The sequence below is a fragment of the Mesocricetus auratus genome, unplaced genomic scaffold (genome assembly GCF_017639785.1).
Source record: "Mesocricetus auratus isolate SY011 unplaced genomic scaffold, BCM_Maur_2.0 Super-Scaffold_100013, whole genome shotgun sequence".
In the NCBI taxonomy this organism is placed as follows: domain Eukaryota; kingdom Metazoa; phylum Chordata; class Mammalia; order Rodentia; family Cricetidae; genus Mesocricetus; species Mesocricetus auratus.
The window spans coordinates 20,250,562-20,265,525 of NW_024429196.1; the positions used below are offsets into that span (position 1 = coordinate 20,250,562).

The 14,964-nt window shown below is 39.9% G+C and overlaps 1 protein-coding gene across 3 annotated transcripts in view; it reads right to left on the reverse strand.

Moving 5' to 3' along the window:
• The window catches only part of Pter (phosphotriesterase related), a 69,972-nt gene that overhangs the window by 3,586 nt on the left and 51,422 nt on the right, over positions 1-14,964 (reverse strand). For 2 of the 3 annotated variants that reach the window (XM_013121384.3, XM_005081257.4), the window contains exon 4: positions 3,786-3,926. The exons of the other annotated variant lie outside the window; for it this stretch is intronic. In XM_013121384.3, coding sequence (XP_012976838.2) covers positions 3,786-3,926 — 141 coding nt within the window. The remainder of the gene's footprint in view (positions 1-3,785; positions 3,927-14,964) is intronic. 3 annotated transcript variants of the gene reach the window in all.

The following is a 14,964-nucleotide window of genomic DNA, read 5'->3' on the forward strand; positions in this document are numbered from 1 at the left end:
AATGTTTAACACATAAAGAGTGATTACATTGGCACAATAAGAGATAACCAAAATTACCAAAGTGGTTACAAAGGATTGATTGGGAAGCCATAAGTCATTTCTCTATTATCATATCCCCTTTCTTGTTCCAGAGGGCCTGGGAATCTCACAGAGGCACGGTGATATAAAGACACACCCCCCTGGCCAAGAAAAAGTAGATCCACAGTAGAAACCTCCCATTCCAAACTGAAGAGTGGAAAATTCTCATTCCAAACTGAATTTAAAATATATTGAAGACATTCATCATGAAAGAGTTATTGAAGACCTGCTTGAAAAAGAATTTGTGGTGTGTGTGTGTGTGTGTGTGTGTGTGTGTGTGTGTGTGTGTGTGCGCGCGCGCGCGCGCGCATGCGCATTTAGGTACAGCATATGCATGCAGAAGCCTGTGGAACTCAAAAGTGGGCATCAGATCCGCTGGAACGATAGTTATAAGTTGTTGTAAGTTCCTGAAGTTGGTGCTGGGAACCAAGCTCCAACTCTCTCCAACAGAAGTAATGTTAACTGCTGAGCCATCTCTCCAGCCCCATGCTTTGGTTTGTCTTACCTTGAGATAATGAAAGATGATAACTTACTGTAGCACATCATTTTAAAATCCAAGTCTATGGACAAAGAAATTTTACCCCTGAGTCTGGCACAAATTGGTAGAGCCTTAAATAAACTTGTTTGTCCAGAAAAATTAAAACCATGAAACAAAATAAGTGATAAGAACCAATAGAGACTGGGGAGATGTCTGAGCAGGTAAAGCATTGCTATGTTAAGAGTGAAGACCAGCGTTCAGAACTTCAATACCCACATAAAAAAGGCGGGCCAATACGGTAGCCCACTTGTAATGCCAGCCTTGGAAGGTAGAATCAGGGGGTCCCTGGAGCATGCTGGCTAGCTAGAGACCTCTTTCAGTATAGAAGGTGAAGAGCTAACAGAAAGACACTCACTCTTAACCTCTGACCTCTGCATACTCATGCAGACATGTTCATTTGCCTCAAAGATGCCTGCATACTACACAGATATACACAAAAGGAAGAAAAAGAGGCAACGGGTTGATTTGCCAAAGAACTAGTTCAAGTATCAAAAACAAAGATGACAGCTTCATTGGTCAGGTTGAGGAAGTACTTTACTATATGGAATAGTCTTCACTTGACACAACTAATGTAAATATCGGCTAGCTATCTCTACCTAATGACACTGAAGTGGAAGCATATTTTACCGTTACTGGGACCATTGTAGACAAATGTCAATATATAGTAGTCTAGGAAAACACAGAGAAATAAAGGTCACCTTCCCGAGGGAACGATCTTCAGCTCGTTTGAAATGAATATGGGCTTGGGATGGTCCCCTCAACCCCACTGTATGCATGTTCAACTACTGATATCTGTCTCAGCTTGTGGACATTATTTCTCAGTTCTCGTTTTGCTCACTCCCATCCCATCAGTTTCCTACACAAAACCCTTGAGTTTTGGTCCTTGTTATCACAGGCCCTTGTCATTTCAGGACTGCTCTCTCTGAAATCTTAATCTTCAGTTTCCCATGCTCATAATTCAACTTCTTTGTACTGTTTTCACTTGCCCTACTTTACATACTCATGCACTTCTTTAAAGCCTATAACTCAACTTTTCTGTTTAGTTATTTCTAAATACATACACGTTTCTTCATGTACCTTACCCCCAGCTTTTACTCCCTGTCTCTCATTTCAACCCTTCCTCTGCTCCCCTGGCTATCAACTGCATCTTTCAGATAAAAATCCCAATCCTAGATTTGTGTTCCCATTTAGTTCTTTGACCCACAATGCTTCACTAACACTATTTTTCAATATTAAAAACATCCTTTGGGAAAACAATCAGTAAGAAATGTGCACTAGTGCCAACACAGTCATGCAGCCATGATTTCCAGGCTTGTATGGGTCTCAGAAACATGCCTCCAACTCAGCAGCCATTCCTGTTCTTTCCTGTTCTCCACAAGACCCCACCTTTAATCTATCCCTTCTTTCTCCAGAGACAATCCTGTCTGCCTCACATGAAGACTGGAGAACACAAAGGTACTCAGCCTTAGTTCTGGATCTTCTTTTTTTTTTTTTTTTCGAGACAGGGTTTCTCTGTGGCTTTGGAGGCTGTCCTGGAACTCACTTTGTAGACCAGGCTGGCCTCGAACTCATAGAGATCCGCCTGCCTCTGCCTCCCAAGTGCTGGGATTAAAGGAGTGTGCCACCAACGCCCGGCAGTTCTGGATCTTCTTGCTAAGACATTTATTTGTATCAACATTACTGTTTGCTTCCTGTTTTCCCATTGCAAAAGAGAAATTCTCTCTCAAAAAATGTGGTACCCACTCCCAGATTCCACTCCTTGGTTTCTTTAGGCACCTGGATCTATATTTATCTTTCCATATATCTTTGTGTGAACATTCATCAAATATTTCCATATTCGGTACCATACATTCATATAAAAACTCTGCATACTGTATATTATATAGATGTGTATTAATCTTTCAGAATTGCTTTGGACCCATTCTCTCTCTGTCTGTCCCTCCCTACTTCTGATTTGAGCTTCATAAACTGTTGAGCTCTGGAAAACGTTTCTCTGGATCACCTGTTGTCCTCTAGCACTAGCTCTCCTCCCTGTTTCTCTCTACTCCCACGCTCTTGCAAAGAGTAACCTTCACATTCTCTGCCCCTTCCTTAGCTCCTACTCATCTCTGAAGCCTTCTACCAAGACCACGCTTCCTGACTACAAGTCTCCTAATTTGCAACCCAGTTGTTAACCTTCAGCCTTGATCCTTCTTGATATCTGCTGTCTATCGTAGGCATTCAAGCCTTTGAGTTTAAGCCTCTCTTCTCACTGAAATATTACATTTCCCCTGATGTTATCAGGTTGAAAACATCCCTACCTATCTGTCCCTAAGATGCTGTTATTGACTCTATCTATTCAATATCTGTGTCTCCAGGTCTCTGTCCTCTTTCTTCTCTCCATGATCTTAGTATTCCCAAGATTTGAACAAGCTCATACAAACAGATTATGTCTACTTTTATGTCTCAGTCTAGATCCTCACTCTGAGCTTCACACTCTGATGTTAGTTATTATTTTAGGCATAACAGTGCTTAGATACTCCTAAGCTAAAGTCTTCTTTGTCAATCTCAGATGTATTTCTCCTCTCTGTTTCCCTATTCAGTTAATCGTCAATCTTCATGTCACCCTGTGACCAAGACCAATCAATGTAGCCATCTTTGACTTCATCAAAGAGTCAATGCTGTTGTGATTTGCTTTATCACACATTAGACAATTTTGGGAAGATGTGATGTGTGGTGTTTACATGTGGCATCTTAGCATTTACTTTGTAACCACCACCTTAATAGATACATCTAATAAAACATTTTAAATGACAGTTGCAGAAAATCGTGGCTTTAGAGAAATCAACCTGAGGAAGGAAGTACTGATTCCACTATGGGTAAAAGGGGAAAATGGCTTTCATTCTCTCCTTGTCATGGCAAAGGTAGGGTATTTTCTGTTTCTTGTCAGCTGTCCATCTGCACTGAACTTCTAAGGCTCTGATAGCTTTAGCCTACTTACAATGACTCATTTTCTTCTTGAAATAAAATATAGAGATTTTCTCCCCGGAGCAGCTCAGATATATTTTTCTCTGCCAAGGCTACTTCAGCCTGCTTACTCTTTTCCAAATCTTTGCTAATACTCACCCAACTATGACAAGCCAAAAGTGTTGGCAGAAGAGAATGTGATGAGAGACTCCAGCATATTTACCTTCTAATTCTTTTGTTATCATCAGGCATATCGATATCTGGGCTGAACTGGTAATTAAGGAGCTCCGTACCAAAGAGATCATACTCCAAGTAGCAGCCAAGTTGAGCAAACTCCAGCAGCTGTTTCTTATGAAATATAGACCTAGAGACAATAAGGCAGACATATTGCTAATGCTGTTATTAAAACATATTCTCTATATGTACCTGTGGGTGGATATATATATATACATATATATATATATATATATATATATATATATTTGAGGGACTGGAGGGATGATTCAGTGTGTATCATAAGCACTAGCTGCCAAAATTGATGACCTGAGTTCAAATTTCTAGGATTCACATAGTGTAAGGAAAGAATTGGTTCCCACAAGGAACCCTCTGAACTCTGTGCTCTACAAGATGAACATGCCCACACACTGTGCAAAATAAATGTCATAAAAACTACGATCCTCTTTATTTATGTTCATGTTCAATTAAACTAACTCATTACCAGAAATATGGAAACCTATCTAGAAAATGAAGTTACCATTCTAAAGTCCTTAGGAATTAGCCTTTAATCAATTTTTCTGCTATTATCCAAGCAGAATTTTGTATTTTAGGATATGTTCCATGTTCTTCTAAAAATCTTCATTAGCCTGCATTTTCATTCCATACAACTGCCACGAGCTATGAAAGCTATCAAAGGTATTTGGTATCAGATATCGCCACACCAGTTAGGTTAGTAATGCCAATCTGACTAAAACAGGAAGTTCTTGCTGCATGGTGGAAGCAGGGTGAGTTTCTTGAGAAATGGTTCTGAAATCAATTCCAAAGCCTATGTGAGCATCATTCCAAGACTTCTCAAAGGGGCAGTAGCCATAACATTGATACGCTTAGGGGTCTGGGGAGATCGATCTGTCTTTGAAGTGCCTGAAACAGAAGCATGAGGACCTGGGTTCAGATCCCCAGCAACATGAAAGGCTAAGTGCAGATGCAGTGAATCTGCAGCCCCAGAACTGGGGGGGAGGGAAGGGAAGAGGAACAGCAGATTCTGAGATCCCAGTGGCCAGTCTGTCTACCTGAACTGATGGAGGTCCAGTTCCAACGAAAAACCACGTCTCAAAAACTAAGGTGGAGAGGGGCTGAGGAAAACACTCGACATCAACCACTGCCTTCCACATGTACAAGTCTAGACATGCGCTTGCACACACATGTTTAATAAGAACATGTACATACACCTTGTATGTGTTTGTGTGTGCTCTTAAGATTTATTATTTATCAATATCTTGTCAGGTTAATAGGTGTATTAAAAGTCTTTCTATTTTAGAGTATAACCATGTAAATGAATGGAAAGGAAAAAATAAGAAAATACAGATAGGACAACAGAGGGCAGAGCAAAAGATATCTCAAAACATTTAGATGATAACAGCTAAAAAGGGATGCACTATATTACCCCCAAGTAACTTTGCAGACTTTCAATCGCTTGGAGAAACAGGAAAGAATAAACAGATCCTGCCAGCACACAGTGTGGAAAATAATACAGGGGGAGGAACTCCCTTAGACTAGGCATGAAGACCTAGAGAAAAAGCTGAGAGAAAGGAAGTGATTGCCTAGTGCCTGGATAATAAATAAAAATGCTAGTTTATCCTTAACCCTGTAGGTTCTTATGCCCACTGAGGTTCTATCTCTTTAGCAACTTCAGGATTCAAGGATTAGTGCAAGATTCTGTGTCTGTGATTCTGTCACTTAGCAATCAGAAGTATCTTCAAAGCTTTTCTCCCAAACAATGGAGGATCAATTAAGCTTCCCTGTGCTGTGGGGCCAAAAGGCACCTGCTTCCCACACTTCCAGGAAGGCTAACCGCTGACTCACTCTGAGCTGTCATGTATAGCTGGCTTCTTTCTCGTTCACCAGTTTAACCCAACTTAGAGCTCATGGTACTGTTTTAGGTGGGGAGGCTGAAGAGGCCTTCCTTTATACTTTAAAATGTCAATTACCACTGTGCTAATGTCTATTAATACTACTCCTTGCTCATCTTCTTACCATGGAGACAAACTTTTGCTTCCAAATTTACTAAGCTAAAAGGATATGTGTTTTTCTGTAGTAAACATATTCTGTTTTTCCCAAAGAACCACGTTTAGAAACAAAATATACACAATTAAAAATAACAGGAAGGAGAAGAGATTAAGCTTAGTATTTTCTCTTTTGAGTGAAATTTGAATTGTTAATTACCCCATATGCACAAGCTACTGGATGGGGAAGCCAGAGGAGGATGGAGTCATTGACAGGTCAGATTAGACTCTCTGTTCCTAATACTTTTTTTCCATTTTTCCTTTGGCCCAAAGCCCCCAAACAAAGTTGTCTACATTTTAAGTAACGCATTAAGGCACACACTTAAACAACAACAAGAAATAAGATAGGTATAATGCTGCAGGAAAACCTTTAGCCTTAGTTCCAATTCGAAGTAAACACTAGGGCCTGAGTGGGGGCGGGCCAGCTGAAGCTGGTAAAGTGCTTGCTGAGAAAACATGAGACCTTGGGTCTGATATCCTAGCACCCATCAAAAACCATGCATCCTGGCAGATGCTGGTAATCTCTGTGCTGAGGAAGTGGATGCAGGCAGGTGCCTGGAGCTTGCCATCCAGCTAGCCTCCCCTAACTGGCAAGTCCCAAGTCCCAGTGACAGATGGGTTTCAAAAAGCAAGGTGAGCAGCCCCTGAGGCACAGCACCTAGGATTGACTTCTGGCCCCCACATGTATGAGCGCACATGTACATGAATACCCACATGTGTACTCCCCAGCACCTGTGCTGTTTTATTATCTCATTTAATGTTTCCCATAATCCTATCAGTTCTTGATTTCAAGGATGAACTGGAGAAGTGATATCGAGGTAATGTCCTAAACTCACTTCAAAGTTGGAAGCCATTCTCTCAACCATCACACTACACAACTTGTCCCATTACCACTGTTTTCACTCAATAGCAAAACTAGGCGGACTGAATATATGCCCAGTATGTGTCATTTTAAGTCTAGGCATCTGATTCCTCTTCTACACTATCCTGAAACTATGTGTGGAAAAAAATGGAACTCGAATGGGAATATGTAGGTAAAGAAGGGAAAACTCCAGAAGAACAAGAAGAGATTAGCTTGCAAAGTATTTTAATTCCTAGGTAGGAGTGTAATTAATATAAGATTAATAGGTAATATTGAGCTTTCTAGGAGAAGGGGCAACCTTAGTCATGACTGCTGCTTTGTTAATTCACATGAGCCTCACATTGTTCTATGCTCCTTATACACGCTAAGGAGCACAGAGGCATCTTCTTTTACCAGGTCAGACAACGTGGCTGCGTGTGATCTACCATCCATATCCGCTGCCCCCACACCCTTCTCTACCTCAATTGGCTCCAGGGCATGCTCATCAAAGGCTTAAGGGTTAGAGCTTGACCCTGCAGCTCATGGCACTATTAGCAAGTAGAACCCAGAGAAGTAGAACACAGCATGAGGTAGGTCTTCAGTCACTGGGTGATGCCCTTGAGAGAAGTGTATTTGGATTCCAGTCCCTTCTTCCTCTCTCTCTCAGCTTGGCTATGAGTTGAAGATCTGTAAAGAGAAGCTTTTTCTTTGCTAGCTGCTTTGGTTTATCACCCGCCAGTCGCCTGGGCTCTGCCACATTGTAGTCCCCAAATAAACACACAAGACGCTGTATTAATTATGAAGCTGTTGGCCTTTGCTTGTTTCTTACTGGCTAGCTCTGACTTAAGTAATTACCCCATAATTGTTAATCTAAGTATGTCTCTTACCGGAGAATAGTTCCGGGCTCCTACCCCTTGGCTTTACATCTCGAACTCTTTGTGTTTCTCCTACCCAGAATCCTCCTGGACTCCTAGCCCCTCCTATCTAGATTCCCCATTGGCCAGACAGTACTTTATTGACAAATGCACAGGACTTCCCCAACAAAGATCTTTGTCTTGCTAAGTGCTCCCACCATAGCATTTGGTATTCCCAAACACAGAGGAGTTTCAAGGTAATATATCTTCCCAATCTTGGACTCTACCTCCAATGCCATTGACTCTTGCTCTGTGCAGAAACAGACTTCCTGAAACTGACATCTAAAAGACTCACCCACCCAAGGCTCCTTAAACTTCAATAGGGTCACTTATGGGATGACTTCCAAAGACTGGAGTTGTGCTAGTGCACTTTTGCATACACAAATGATTTTTCTTCCACTTGCAGAAGAGTTGTTCCAAAATGTCAATATGGAAAGATGGACTCTATGTGCAGTCTGTCAGGTGAGATCTCAACTCTTTCAGCCAGCAGTGACTTCAGAGGACAGCCTGCAGAAGTGGAGGTGCTAACCTCAAACAGTCCGCTGCCTTCCATTTTATATATCCACGAATGACTTTATTCTTTTCTATTCTAAGAATCCAGAGTTTAAGATAAGGGTTTTACATTTTTTTCTTTTTTGTACCAACTATGACATGCTAGGTTTCCAACATGGCTTCACGAATAAAGGCACTTATTACCACGCCTGACAACCTGAGTTCAATGCCAGGGACCCATGTTGTAGAAATCAGTGGCTCCCTGAAATTGTGCTCTGATGTCCTCACACATACCATGGCTTGTACATGTCCATAAGCATACATACTTACATTCGCATATACATCAATCTCACACACACACACACACACACACACACACACACACACACACACACGTTAAAAGACTTGTTGAATTCAACATGAAGAACACCTCATTTGAATGGGGTAGGAATGTCTGCATAAAATGACAATTTGGACAAGGTTTTGGGGCCTTTGTAGAGAAGAACTAAGAGTCAGAGACAAGGCTGTGATTCACGGGTACCACAAAGATGGCAACAGTGCCTCCTATTTGTCTAGAGGCTGCCAGTTCACAGAACTCCCAAACACACTATGTCATTTCATACATCCAATTATGCCTTGTGAATTAGCTTAGCAAACATTTCCTGTCACTTGCCTTTATGTTGGGAATACAAATATGAATAAAAACCTTCAGCTGTCATCTAAAGTAACTTAAAGTCTGTGGAAGAAGACAGATGTTTTAAAGTAATAATTATAATGAAATGTTCTAGAGTTTTTTATAATGCAAATAAATACAAGATATTATGAAAGAACAGTGAATGAAGGGATTCACTTGAGCTGAGTCTTGAAGTATCTCATTTACATAAAGTTAGGTGGGTTTCAGGTGTTGCGTAAGAGGTACTCAATCCAGAGGAACATCTGTTGAGAGTTAAGAAAGGCACTTACTGCTTTTGAATGTAAGGAAACAGCTTATCATAGTAAAAGTACATGAGACAGGCAACATCCATCCATCCATCCATCCATCCATCCATCCATCCATCCATCCATCCTAATACCCTGTAAAACATCCATTCATCTCTTTAATTAATAAGAAGTCGTTGGCATTCTATTAGCGTGACTCATGAACTGGAAAACAAAGACAAATAGAATACAGTCCTGTCCTTCAGAAAAGTTAGTATCTTTTAAGGAAAAGAGACAGCTACACAGATAACTGTTTTACAGAATTTACCGAGTATCATGATAACAGTACTTGTAAGAATGAGGTTAGCAAATAAAAAATGCAAAAAGGCATCTTGACTGGTTTAGGAAAAACTTTGGTGAGTTACACATTGACTCTTCGAAACAGACACAAGGAATAGAATAAGATATTACAGTAGATTGTCATAGTTTTATGAGAGCCTGGAGACACAGGACACTTGAAACAGCTCCTGGAGAATTATTGGAGATCAGGCAGAGCAAGAGGTGGGCATCAAAGGACCAAGGTATTTGGGTTTTGTGTCTGCACAGAAGGTATTCACTGAAGGGCTTTAAGTCAGAGAGAGTAATATAGACAGGGCTGTATTTGGGAAGAGATGTCTATTTGATTGTGGAGACCAGATTCTACAGAGAGGCTAAGGAATTGAGTTCTTTTTGGGAGACTCACAGTAGTTCAGGTGACAGATGAAGGCCTGAATTCAGACAATAAGAGAGACATGGATAGGAAGAGCTGTGTTTAGAGATCTTCACACGGTCACAATAAGGAAAGCAGCAAGCAGCTGGGGTGAACCATGGGGGCCTGTCAGTACAGTGACAGGGATGGGGGATGAACCCAGGCCAGCTAATTAGTTGAATTAAGTGATTCCAAGAACATGGAAGGAGCAGGTTCCAAAGCACACAATACACTGAAGATATAATTATGCCACATGAAAATGTCATTACACAAAAAGAAACTGAAGTGTGGATCCTGCAAAGCATAGGCAAGCTTGGTCTTCCAGTACCTAAGTCCAGTGTTCTTGCTTTTTGTTGTGCGGTGACATTCAGGCATTCAGATCTATGGAATCCCGAGACTAGAGGCTAGTAACTGTGGAGAGAGTTCTCTATCACTGACTGAAACAGCACATGAGGAAGTGTGGACTGCATTTCCCCCAAATCATATAGTCTTGATCAAGTAAAAATTTTAAAGTTGGCATACACATGCAAAGGTAGACATTCATATAGACAACTGCCTTATTAAAAACTAAATTTTGATGAATTCCCACTATAAAAACTAATCACCAAAAATGTAATTTATTTATTTCCCTCACTCTTTGAATTTTCCACTTTAAAGCGAAGGAATATTTGTACTGATAGAGTATGTGGGATGTTTAATTATGCTATAGAAAAATTTCAATAGCTACTTTAAATTACTAAACTCAACTGGAAATATTCATTTAGTACCCTAGAATTTAATTTTAATGTATCTGATATTTTAAGTAAATATATAACATTGTAACCCAATGATAATAATCTAATAAATTAATACTGAATCCAGGCCTGATGGCTCATGTCTTTAATTCCAGAACTCTGAAGACTGTGGCAGGAGGATCAAGATTTCAAGACCTCTCTGGCTACATTGTTGATTTTAGGATAGGGTGTGCAGGTTACAACATGAGACTTTTCTCAAAAAATGAAAAAAAAATTCAACTTAAATTTCCAAATACTCTGCTCATGTATGTTCTACACTGCCCATGGTGGCCTTACCTCAATGAAAAGAATGGAAAAAACTTTAATTTTGGGGAAGATTCTGGGGATCCAACCCAGGGCCACACACGTGGTCTGTATTCTACTTCTGCCACCACAGGGAAGATACAGATATTAACCAGCTAATTAATTTTAATTAATTAAAAGTAAATGTCAAAAATATGGGGAGCAAATATTGCCAACAAATTTTAAGACAACTTTGTATTTCAATTAAATGTTTACCAAGAATTTGAGTTTCATTCAAACTTATCATTTAGAATGGGGCGTTCCATTAATATATTAGCTAATGACTATATTTGAAGGTATTTGAAATGTCAATGTACATGTTTTGAAAGATTCTTTTGACATCCTTTAATGGGCCAGATTTCAATGCTAGTAATTAACTGGGAATAAAAACCAAGAGGAAAATAATTCCAACTGCCATTATTTATATTGTAATAAACATCTTCCACACTTGCCAGTTCTGATTGATCAAGCCCTTGTTTAATAACATCATAGGAGGAAATGATGTCACACTTTAAGTGTTATGACTTCAGGTTTCAGTAAAAGGAACAGAAGGCCACAAGGAAGGAAAACATTTGTTTGTTAGACCAAAACCAGAAGGTGGGTCTGAATTGCAAAGTAAAATAAAATTTATTTTTAAAGACACTTCTCAGTTTACATACCCCATGAAGAGCTTTTTACATGAATCCAGCTTCCACACAGCACAGAAGAGGCCACATTTTTCATGTTTGGCAATACATACAGTTCAGGGGATGACGGTGTTGAGGACAGTGGAGATAAATCTCATAGACATGACAATCCTATTTGTTAAACTGTCACCTTTCATGTGACTGGTGTCAGAGTCATGACAAATTGCTTCAGGAAGACAAAATTAATAGTGGAAGGTTTGGGATGAAGGAATGGGCTGGGAAGAACCCATGACCAGGGCAGCCTTTTGGCGTGATATTGCCAGATCTACAAACAGCAAATTGGGATACTGAAAACATTAAATATACTACAAATAACATTGTAGTATAATCGTAGTTTATTGGACAGTATCTGTACATAGAAGGTAAGTTGCCTTTCAGCCTGTGAAAGACTTGACTGGATTTTTTTCTTCTTTTTATCTCTGTGTCTGTCTGTTAAGTAGGTTCTGTCTTAAAAATAAACAATTTAAGCAATAATAGAAAGGCATTTTCAAGGCACTTTCAGAGTTAAAAATATTTTTTCTTGGCTGGAGAGATGGGACCGTGGGGAAGAGTACTTGCAATGCAAGCAAGAGGGTCCAAGTTCAAATCCTCAGAATCACTGTAAAAAGCTAGGTGTGGCAACACACCTATATCCCTAGTGCTATGGGAGTTGGAGATCGGAGGGTTGCTAAGATTTACCAGCCACCAGCCTAGTGCCAGGTTGAGTGAGAGATCCTATCTGAAGGAGTACCTGATGTCTTCCTGAGGCCTTCATGTGCACCGGCACATACACAAATAATTTTTCTTAAACAAACAAATTTGGAGGCTTAAATAACTTATTGAAAGTCACCCCACAAGCAAATAAAACATGAAACCAGGGAACCTAACTTCATCTCCTGTCTCTTGTGTCCACTCTATGCTGAATTAATGAAAGAATCACTGTAGCCAATGTCATCACATGATTTTGGTTCTGAGCCTAGATTTTAGTGGCTGAGCCATCGTTCCAGCCCATCATTACATAATTTTAACTTAAAATATATTCAATGCTTGTATCAGTAAGGACTCTATTAAAATGTATATTTTGTATACAACGTGTTACTAGAATCCACATGTATACAAAAGCAGCAAAGATGCCATGTTAAAAAGCACCTAGGTTATCACGCATGTGATATACGTACCCATACTACACAGTGAATCTTCTGTCATAATGAGGACAGAGGACATGCCAGTGAGCATTAGTCACTGTAGGAAAGAAAGTGCTATTAGTAAATATTTTCTATTAAAAGTTCTCACTTGCTCATCCTTTGTTGCTTGCACCAATTTCTTTAATTTCTCACTCTGGTTGGATCTCAGCCAAACTGACTGGCATTGTTTTTCCTGTACATTAAATACATACTGCACACGCTACACAACACACTCATTCTTCTTGATGCACTTTGCACATCATATCTGCAATGCATGTACATGCATCCTCCTAATACAAACTGTTAAGAAATGGAGCTGCATTTATAGCCTTCTGAATACTGCACACCCTGTAGGCGCACAGTGCTCCAACTATTCTTTTCAAGAATGCTACTGTACCATTTAGCAATACAAAGATGTTTTGTCCAATTTCCATTTGTCAGACATTTGCTTGGAACTGTTTCTGAATGATTTCAAATTAATTCATTAGAATTTATACAAATTAAAAGTGTACAGCTCCAAGGATCCTGCAGAATTTTTTTTGTGCCTTTTCAAAGAAAATCTTAAGGTTAAAAGTCGCCATACTTATAATTAAATAATCACTTTGACAAAATTGCAGTCCAATGTTTGATATATACATATGGTAATTAGTCACTCAAATATTTGTTGTATAAATGAAGTGATATTCCACTCTTTTCATTTAATTAACAGCATGGGAAAAAAGTGTCAGATTTGTATCCTTCCAAGAGTTCGGCCAATTTGGCATGTGTGATCAAAGGCAAAGAGAACAGAATGTTTTTGGATCATTCCTGAGTTTTTTCTTCTGGTCTTTCACATACCCTTGGGTCAAATCCCTTCCCCTTCCCCAGGGAGCAATTTTCAAAGACAGTGATGTGCTATCTTCCTACATTTAATTATCATGCCCCTAATCAGACCCTGGATCTCCATCAAAACTCTCTTGCTTGTTAAATAGATATCCAAGAAGATGAAAGATTTAGGCATAGCACCTGTCTGTGGCCCTCCAGGAAGCTCAAAATTTGAATTTGCAAATAGTTCCCAAATATTTGTTATTTGAACCATGTTTTTTTTTAAATTTTTCTTTCCACTGAGTTTTCTCTAGTAAAAAAATAATTCTGATGTATATTCATGGTTACAGCTACTCTAATAGTGCATTAATAGTAAGCCGTGTTTGAAAATGAATGACAAAAAGAACAGCTGTAAGGGGGGCATTCTTTAAAGCACACGTTGCCCATATTAGACCTGCCCCAAGGTGGTGCTGTTGATAGTTGCCACCTGGAAGTGTGGCTAGAACTTCTGCAGGTGGTAAAACTATTATAAATGCTTAATGGTGCAAAGACTTTCCCACTAAGAGCCTAAATAAGAACACAGGAATGCTGTTAGTTTCTAATATATGCTGACTTGGGGTGGCTATCACTGTCAAGGACAGTCCTCTTTGATGTTCCTAAGGGTTAAATCCATAGCAGTCAAATGCTCTTCAACAGATTCATGTGCCTTAAGGGAAACAGATGGTTAGGAGAGGGCTTAGAACACAGCAGATTTATTTTATCAAGTTGTTGCCTGTTTAATGACCTTAAGCTGGTAACCAAAGGTCACATGATAACAGTGTGGTTTGAGGTCTTCAAAGAGATGGTCATTCATTGACTCTTTTCAGCATCCCAACTGCCCCCTTTGGATAGCCATGCAAAAAGTTCTTATTTTTGGAGTGGTGTGTGTGTGTGTGTGTCCGTGTGTCCGTCCATCTATACGTTTGTCTGTGTGTGTCTGCCTGTCTCTCTGTCTGGGTAAATCTGCATGCAGATTTCATAAAAGTTCAGGAATATTTAACTGCTTCCATAGGATTGGGATCACCCTGAAATATTTTGTTTGGGTTCCCCTAAATGAAATCTACAATTGAAGGGAAAACTAAAGTAATTTTACAGGTAGTCAAGGCTGAAGATCACCCTGCTCAACCCAAAGCCCTTGTGTTCCAAAATGAGCCAAAAGGCACAGTGGCCACCCCAGGCTACCACTTCCCAAACTTAACAGATCACAGCTTTAGAACCTTCCATCCTATGCACAGAAACATGGTGGGAGAATGAGATGGCCTCATATTTGGTTTGGGGAGTTTAGAGGCTGTGTTTTAGGGAGCGCTCTCCTTTTTATGTCTTCCACATTGTGGCCAGCTCTTTTGTGTGTTGTCCCCGTTACAAAGAGCTGACACCCCTGTTCTTTCAGCACAGATGGGATTATATGCACTGCCCAGCAGAGCTCAGACAGCCTGTGGAAA